Consider the following 9,114-nt stretch of genomic DNA (forward strand, 5'->3'; position numbering starts at 1 on the left):
CAATGACGTCACCAAAAGAAAGGAACTATGTTTTACTCTTACGAACAAAAATGATCGAATCGAAACGCAGTTTTACTCCTCCGAGTTTTTCTCAGTTTTGTTCGCTGAGGTTTTGTTCTTGGTTTAGTTTCGTTCCTTATCGTTTTGTTCCTTGGAATAGTTCCGATGGAACGGAACTATGCAGTGTCGCTCCTTTTCGATTAATTCAATTCCGATTTTCCAGCCCTGGTCAAAACGGTATCATAAACACGTCCGTAAGGAACAAGCAAACGGGATTCGTTCCGTTCCGCACAAATTTCGTTCTGTTCCGAAAAAGCTCCATCGTAAACTCGGCATGAGGGCCCGAGCGGGCCGATCCGATCTGCCGGTCAGGGCCAGGGCCGGTAAGCACCAATCTAACTCGAGAAACCAAGAACCGCATTCAAGATAAGTTGAAAAGAATAAGAAGAGAGTCACAACCCCAAAATTCTAGCACTCATTGGGCTGACTTCATCCCCTTCTCCGTCCCTCATGCGATCTCTCGGCGGACTGATAGTAAGTTAACCCATCCTAAACTGAGCCAAAAGTCACTAAATTTACTCTCCCCATGTTGCAAAACATAATACATTGAAGCACATTGCCGGCCTGGCAAAATCACCTCAGTGCTCTTCTCGTAGTCTTGGCCTCCAGAGGCGTTCGTGGCGCTTGTTGTTATGACCTACATATACGCCTGAAGCTTACTTGAAAGACTCCAAAACAACGCCCACCTAGGGAAACGAATACAGGCTTCATTGCACTACCACGGCCATGAGAATTTGGAGACAATCTTTCATAGAAACAAGGCCCATCCCTGGACAGCTTATGTTTTCATTCTCCGTCTTGTGCTCATACAGCTGTTCGGCCCTTTGCTGAGCGAGCGGCCCTCGGCCACGGCCAAGCTGCGCGCGGTGGCGGGGGACTGCAGCCAGCTGCGCCTGGGGCTGAGCGCCGACGACGAGGCCCTGCTCGTGGACAACGTATCGTACGTGTTCCACGCCGCGGCCACGGTGCGCTTTGACGACCCGCTGCAGTCCGCCATTCTGCTCAACACGCGCGGCACCCGCGAGGTGGTCGAGCTCTGCAAGAGGATGCCTCGCCTTCAGGTGCTGCAGTACGTGTCCACGACCTACTGCTTCACCAAGGAGCCTGTCCTCAAGGAGCGCGCCTACCGGGCCCACCTGGACTGGCGCACCATGATTCGCATTGCCGAGACGGAGGACAAGGGCGTCCTGGATGCAGTGACGCATAAGTAAGTGACCATAGCCCCCCCCCCCCCCCTATGCGTTGGCGCACTGTTCTGACCGATTGTTGCAGGGTCCTCGATTACCAACCCAACACCTACACCCTCACCAAAGCCTTGGCTGAGAACGTCATCAACGACGCCCGGAACGACATTCCTGTCATGATTTACCGACCTGCAGTAGGTGAGTGGCTTCGTCCCGAGGCGCCGGAATGGTAGACAACCCAACGCGCGTCGCAGACATTCAGAAGAGTCGCGCAAACCACAGAGCGAAAAATATTTTTTGGAATTGCCTGATTTTCTTCTTTTTTTTTAGTGATCAGCAGTTTGCAGGAGCCTATTCCAGGCTGGCTGGACAATATGAACGGTCCGTTCGGTATCTGGATCGGAGCATGTAAAGGCGTGTTGAGGTTCTCGTGGGGGGACCCAAAAGTGGCGTTGTCTTACACCCCTGTGGACTGGGCAATTCGGGCCATGATCATTCTGGCTGTCGCCAAGGCGACTCGCGCGCCGGCCCTAGAGTGAGAGACAAAACGAGACATCGTATAAGTGTCTTGCAGTGTAACTTGTGTGTGATGTATTTATTGTACTTAAATTTTGCCTCAACAGAACAAATGCCGAAGAGGTGGATGTGGTCCACTTAGAAGGTTCCGGCTACGACAGATCGACCTATGGTCTGCAACGTGATACCTTGCCATCCGTCTTAAAATACGCCCCTAATGCCATAAGATATCCCCGATATCATATAGGCAGATGCTACGTCTATTATTGGCTGGGGACAATGCTTAGCCAGGTATCCTACGGCCTGGCCATAGATTGCATACTGCGGCTCAGTGGCCAAAAGCCTAGGTAATGCATTGCATATGCTATGTATAACAACAAAATACAGGAGTAAAAGTAACGACACACTCCGAGGCTCTGACTGTGGTGTTAGATATTGTCAGGTGTACGAGACGACGTTCAGTAGGTTAAATATCTAACTAATGCTGTTATGCTGTTGTAGATGAAAGTTTTGTGTCTGTTTTGTACCACCCGGTACAGGGTCTGTATTCTTAGCCGTCCTTTTCTGATCCCGCCCTTCTGCTTCAAGAAAGCTGTAGCGGGAGCGGGCTTATCGGGACCAGGGACGGACTGGAAAACGCATCCAAGCATTTACGCGTGCTTGCCGGCGCTCGTAGCCTGACTGGAAAACAGGACCGCGAGCGTGGGGAGCGCGAAAATTTTGGGGTGGAAACACCCTGCTGGGACGTCAAAATGTGATTTTGACCTACACAGCGAATAGAAAGCGTTGTGGGGACCGATCGGAACAAATTTCCCTGACTTTTTTCGTTTTTCCCGAGCTTTCCCTGATTTCTCTGACCGGTTTTTCATTTCCCTGGGTTTTCAAGGTTTTCCAGAATTGTAGCAGCCATGTACCAGAGCCAGAGGCCTCGCTATGCGAGGCTAAGAGGGCCTCGCTAGGCCGAGGGCCTACCGGGCGATTGCCCGGCAGCACGGTGGCCGAATCTGAGCCTGCGGGACTAGTATCGAGGGGGAAATCACTTGCGAAATAGTTCGAAATAGACTCAAAATAGGTGCTAAAATAGTCGCGAAATAATCCTGAAATCCTGTGAAATATTGTGAAATACCCTGAAATAATCCGAAATAACTGTGAAATAATCGAAATTGCAATTCAAATACCAGGAACCCGTACGCTACGAACTCAACTCTGGAAACCTAAGTGTGTACATATATGCGTTATTTGCTGAATACCTACATGTATGCAGCAAATAGTGCGTACATGATTAAGTATGCGGCAAATAGTGTGTACAAGACCATGTATGCAGCAAATACTGCATACTGCATACACATGGCCAAGTACACACTTCGGCACATAGCTTTTAGCATAGAGTTCTACGTGTGTACATGGCCAAGTATGCAGTATTTGCTGCATACTTGATCATGTACACACTATTTGTTGCCAACATAATCATGTAGGCAAGTATTTACTATTAACGCATTCATATGTAGACACTTTTCCACAGAAATGCTATCTCCCTCGCCTAATATGCACACGACCCGCGTGCTGCGTGGGTCTGTATGTTCCTCTAGAAGATGACGAGCTTAAGCATGGAAATAAGTATAAGGAAATAACACTTTTATGTGTACTTTCAAAAAAGTATACATAAAGTATACTTAAATTCTAGCAGATTGGAACGCTACACATGGCTGGCACTTTAGACACACTTTTTGTTTAATATAAGTATACTTTAAGTATACTTTTTGAACACCTTGCCCAGTCTTATTTTAGGGTAGTTATTTCCATGCGGGTTGAGTAGATACTTGAAATATTCAGATCTGAAAGGTCCACTGTTGTAGAGAAACCGGAAAAACGCATACGGAAAATGCTGCATGGCATAACCACACCCTGAAAAAAACAGAGGTGCGATAGCCTGTTCCAGGAGTGCGAAACGCGCTTTAGGGGTGTTACAGAGCATACACACTAAATCTGGAAGGACTTTTAAATCCCATAGAGTGGTACGTTTTTGTGCTTATCTGAACCGGATGCAAATTTGAATCTGGCAATGGACAAGTTAGCATCCTATTAATAGACTTTTTTATTTTTTTTTTGTTTATCAGTGGAATGCACATTATCCCTGATCAGATTCAAATTTACATCCGGTTGAGGTGTGTACAAAAAGGCACTCTTCTATGGACAATAAAAGCCTTTTCAGATTTAGTGTGTTAATTTAGCGGGTTTGTTTAGACACTATCAATATGAGCACACCAATCAAATTTTGGAACAGAACACATTATCGCATTCGCTGTTTTAAAAACGTTCACAATTTTTGTTAACTGTGAAACGAACCCAAGGTTGGGGAGATTTAATCGCTTTAGGTGTTATAGGAACTTTAAAGGCACGTAAAGCATTCTTTAAATTGTTGATATGTCTTTTAGCGTGATGTCTTTGTTCATGAGGGGCCTCTTGCTTTATAACTGCACACAATTATTCACGTGGGCGGCGCGTAGTGTGTTTGAACATTATAGACTCATACTTTTACGAGGGGCGCCCAACTGTGGTAATCAGGTGTACACAGACTTGGTAATCACTGGTAATCACTGGTAATCATTGGTAATCACTGGTAATCCTCAAACTCGTGAGGGTCCTTTAAAAGGACAAATTTGTTGATTTAGACATGAAATTTTGTGCACATCTTGCCTAAATGCCAACGCGCATGTTTAATATGGTAACTTTGCATCCCTCCCATAGACAAAAGCATGATGTGGCCAGTCATGGCATACATATTTGTAAATTGCATGATAAAGACTAAAGAACTACCAAAGAGTTGCACGAAAATGCATCTTTCTCAGGACAAAAAATGGCCGTTTCGATTCGGAAAGCAGGTGGACCATACCTAGTGTACATAGGTAATCTTTGGTAATCCTTGGTAATCATTGGTAATCTTTACAATTTGGTAATCCGGTGTACACATTTTTATGGAGTTAGGCACCCCTCGTAGCTTTAAATTTTACAGTATTTTTCACGAGGGCGGCACGCGTGCTCGGAACAGACTACTCAGAGCAAGGTGTTTATTGTTGGGCTGTTACCAAGTCGCGGTTCGAAATTCAACAGGTGGTGTTGAACGATCACGCTCCTCCCCCCCTACGCCACGGTGTTTGGTAGAAACCAAGGTGAAATAGGCTCCAAAAATCGTACACCCGAAGTCGAAGTTCACTAAAGTTCGCTTTGTAAAATTCGATCGAAGTTCACTGAAATTCATCGAAGTTCAACAAAATTTATCGAAGTTCACGGAGTTCACCGAAGTTCAAAATAAAATGCTATAAAGTTGCCCAAAGTTCAAAATAAATGTCGAAGTTCACCTGAAGTTCAAAATAAATCGTTAAAGTTCACTGAAGTTGAAAATAAATTAGTACATATTTAAGCCTGAAATTGGTGATTTTGAGTGCTTACTACAACCGAGTCGCCAGCTTACTCAAAGCAGATATTAACGGATCGAATTACAAAGGTTACGGAGCGAGAATTTTGCTTTCATAGCTTGATCAGTTCGAAGTTCGAGAAAATATGTAGCAGTTTAGCTAAGTTCACCGAAGTTCCCGAAGTTCACTAGAGTTCACCGAAGTACACTAGAGTTCACCGCGCCGAAGTTCAAGCCTATTTCACTTGGTAGAAACGGGTTAGTTTAAAAAGTCACACTGAACGAAGAATTCGTTGTGAAAAAAGTTGCCAGGACTCTTTGTGAAATCACAACTCCCCTCCTTTGTCAAAAATTGATAACTTCAGAAATTATTACGATTGGTTTACAACTATTTCCAAGTAAGATAGTAGAATACATTATTTTTAAATACAAAGAAGTGTTGTGATTTCATAGTTGCTTCGTATCGTGAAATTGAAATCATAATATATCTTTCACAATGTTCCTCTCGTAAAATTCCTTGTCGAACGAGCCCACTTGTGATGGGGCACCGGTTCTCAACCTTTTCCGGCGCTCGCGACACCAAATTGGCTGACCAAAATTTTCGCGACCCCATGCACAGAAGGATTTCCGTGTCCCCGCGCGACTCACGGGCGCGACCCCACGCGAACCCACAACAAGACCCCCCCCCCCCCGAAAAAAAACAGATATTTTATTTGAAATGAAAGTCATGTTTTGGGGGGAGTGTTTGTTTATTTTCAATGACTTGTGTGCGCGGCGACACGCAGGTCATACTGTACGTCGAGTCTATTTCTGTGTTTGTTTTTGATGTATGTCAAGTCAGAAAATGTCGCTTCTGCCAAGCCGCGATCCTAGGCGACCCCAGGCACCTCACCGCGACCCCAAATGGGGTCCCAAAGTAGAGAACCGCTGTGATAGGGTTATGGTAAGCGGTCAGCACACGGAAAAAAATGAATTGGTCGTCAGAACTAAATATTAGTTAATTTCGGGACGATCGATCAAAAAATTGTTGAGGTAACTAATAATTTGTTTTCAGAACCAAGATTAAGTTGTCAGAACAAGCTGTTCGGTGCTTGAGCTAACGCATTCGTTCTAAAAACAAACCACGAATTGGCTCCTGCAGCAAACGTGCTTGGTTTTAGCGACCAACTCTTGGCTCTGGCAACTTAATCTTGGTCCTGACAACAAATCATGAGTTACATCAACAATTTTTTGATCGATTGTCACGAAATTAACTAATATTTAGTTATGACGACCAATTCATTTTTTTCCGTGCAGATGCAAGTGAAAAAAAGCACACAATTCAATCAATTTGTGCCAGTTTTCGTCACATGCATGTATGTCGTTAGAAGCGGAATTTACGTAGATTAAGAAGATAGGTCTTACAATCTTATTTCATTTCATATGAAGAAAATGTTTCTTAGAAATGTTATCTTTTGAGCTTTAGTGTCTTGTAAGGTCTCGGTGACCTGCCTACCTTTCACTAGTGTCCCCACAGGATTATCAAAGAATAAGGGATTGGTGGGATTGGTCAAGAAATACAACTATTAAAAAAATGTTATAAATTGGCAAGGCGTGGCGATTTTTCTAGCTGATAGTACCGCAACCTCGCAGGCTGGTTTTCTGTCCTTTCGTCTGCTATTTTTTTAATACCACGATTCCCCGGGTGGAAGGATCCTCAGTTAAACTGGAGTTAAAACTATAGTGTTCCAGCTATGGCATATATACTAAAGAAAAAGTGCAGTTTAAATGTAGAAAACTGTAGTTTTAACTGCAGGGCCCGAAAAATCAGCACTTTTTTTGTAGTTAAGCTAAACTATAGATTTATATAGTTTAATGGCATTTTCCCTCGTGTTACTTGACTTTAGTCTAACTGAAGATCCTTCCACCCGAGTCCTAACTGCAGTTGAAACCCGTGGGTTAACATCGGCACTTATTTAAGAACTTATTCCTAATTTCAGGTTGACCGGCATGTACAGAAAAATTTTCTACACAAATCAAGCTTTGGCATACTTTATGATGAACGAGTTTCCCATTGAAACTCAGAAAGCCAACAAAGTACACAACGCACTAAGACACCAGGACAAATCGTCGTTCGGCTTAGATATAACCGATCCTTCTTCTGGACTACATTACGTATGTACTTTCACACACAAGAGAAGTATTTACCTAGCTGTTCAGGTTGATCACTATTGATCTTGGAAATATTTTCTCACAGGACAGAGAAACTTGTATGCGAGAGACAATACAAGGGGCATTTCAATACGTGCTCAAAGAGACTGGCACAACGGAAAAGAATTTGAAAAGGCTCCAGAGGTTTGTTTCTTTTGTTATTTCCATCTAGGAATTTATAAGCAGATAGGATTAATTTGAATAAGAACTGACTTGTGCCACAATTTTTTCACAGATTATATGTTCTCGAAGTAGTTATGAACATATTATGGTGTTTCGTAATGTACTTCACCGTTGGAAGATTTTTAATTCGAAAAATATATTATCTCTTAATGTAAACTGCTACGCAGTCTTAGCACATTGCCTTTTACCAAAAAAACGATGCGCCTACCAGCACTGCTTAAAACGACCCTGCGCCACGGAAGGGAATACATCTATTACCAACATTCGAATATAATATTTGTATTCATAACCGAACATGTTCATGAACCATCTAATAATTTTATTTCATAATAGATACCACATCATTTATTAATTTTAACATCTATATTACTGTAGTACTTTATTCTAGAATTTAACTACCAAAGTTAAAGTTAAAATCTAGGGGGCCGTTAACGCGTTAGCGTTAGAATTTTCAATTATTATTTCCTTTGTTGTTTCGAAGCAGAAGGGTAGGATCGAGGGGACAATAACAATAACTCCCTTTTGGTGAGTACTCACGATTCACGGAATTCTTGATTCTCGGTGATTCCCGTCAGCTTATGTTCATTCCACTGGATTTCTAGTGGTAGAAAACGCTTACTTCGACCAATTTGTACCAGTTCCACTAGTTTCCCGCTCATTTCAAGCAATTTCTATTGATTTCGATTTATTTTTCTCCTGACGATTCCCAGGCAGGTGTACTCATGATTCCGGGAGTCGTTGCCCTACTCGGGTAGGCTGTGGGCACCGTGCTACACCGTCACATTCTTTCCATTTCAAAGGGCCGAATGTCCACGTCCACTAGGCTGTTTCAAAAAAAATTACCTATGCCAGAGCGAGGTTTTTCTGAAAGTTTATTTCATGCTGATACTCATGGAAAAAACCCGGGGGCTGTGCGATGAAGGGAACCCGGCGCAACTCGCGCTCAAAGTGTTTTGGGTGTTTTGGCGGGTATCACGACCGACACGTTCTCGGGCCCGCTGTGCGGCTGCAGCGCCGCCGCCGACCGCGCCCGTTCCTGTGGTGACTACCTATGGTATGTACTTCCTATCGGACATGGTCCGACCCGCCCTCCCCACCCCTCTCAGGAGCCAGGGCGTAAGTACTCAAAAACCAGGTACCTCGCTCTAGACCGAGTACCGTTGATGATATGGGAACGCCGCCTGCGCGGAAAGGTAGCCGGACCGAAGGCCTATCGAGCCCCAAATAGCGAGAGCATAACGTTTTCCTGCGTCATAGCAAAAATGCGAATGGAAGGGTCTGAGTGCTGGGGGACACATTCAAACGGCAGGCGGGAAACACTGACGTCAGGTGGTACAGTGCGCTTGCATAGATACAGCCCTCCTGCTCACTCACCGATGTGCTTGTGGGCTTGTGTTGGCGCTGGCGCTGCGTTGTTGTCTCGGGTAGGAGCGTAAGAGAGGCTGACGCTCGTCGCAGGCAGTCTGCTAGCAGTGTCAGTTAATGCAATACGTGTGTTTGGTTTACGATTAACGACTAGAGCGGGGAGCGTACTATACCGCCTCCCGTCCCTGTTTCCCGCCCGCC

The 9,114-nt window shown here is 44.5% G+C and overlaps 1 protein-coding gene across 7 annotated transcripts in view; it reads left to right on the plus strand.

Annotated features, from left to right (window-relative positions):
* LOC113212579 (fatty acyl-CoA reductase wat) overlaps window positions 1-9,114 on the plus strand; it is a 24,763-nt gene that overhangs the window by 5,444 nt on the left and 10,205 nt on the right. For 3 of the 7 annotated variants that reach the window (XM_052269240.1, XM_052269242.1, XM_052269243.1), the window contains 7 exons: window positions 873-1,267; window positions 1,333-1,442; window positions 1,575-1,779; window positions 1,868-2,107; window positions 7,155-7,329; window positions 7,412-7,509; window positions 7,601-7,865. The exons of 1 other annotated variant lie outside the window; for it this stretch is intronic. In XM_052269240.1, the coding sequence (XP_052125200.1) occupies window positions 873-1,267; window positions 1,333-1,442; window positions 1,575-1,779; window positions 1,868-2,107; window positions 7,155-7,329; window positions 7,412-7,509; window positions 7,601-7,703 (1,326 nt within the window). In that variant the 3' untranslated portion in view covers window positions 7,704-7,865. Of the gene's footprint in view, window positions 1-872; window positions 1,268-1,332; window positions 1,443-1,574; window positions 1,780-1,867; window positions 2,108-7,154; window positions 7,330-7,411; window positions 7,510-7,600; window positions 7,866-9,114 lie in introns of those variants that run through there. 3 more of the 7 variants (XM_052269239.1, XM_052269244.1, XM_026431341.2) reach the window with 2 other exon arrangements.

This window comes from Frankliniella occidentalis, unplaced genomic scaffold, assembly GCF_000697945.3.
Source record: "Frankliniella occidentalis isolate FOCC.00 unplaced genomic scaffold, Focc_3.1 Scaffold87, whole genome shotgun sequence".
Lineage (NCBI taxonomy): Eukaryota > Metazoa > Arthropoda > Insecta > Thysanoptera > Thripidae > Frankliniella > Frankliniella occidentalis.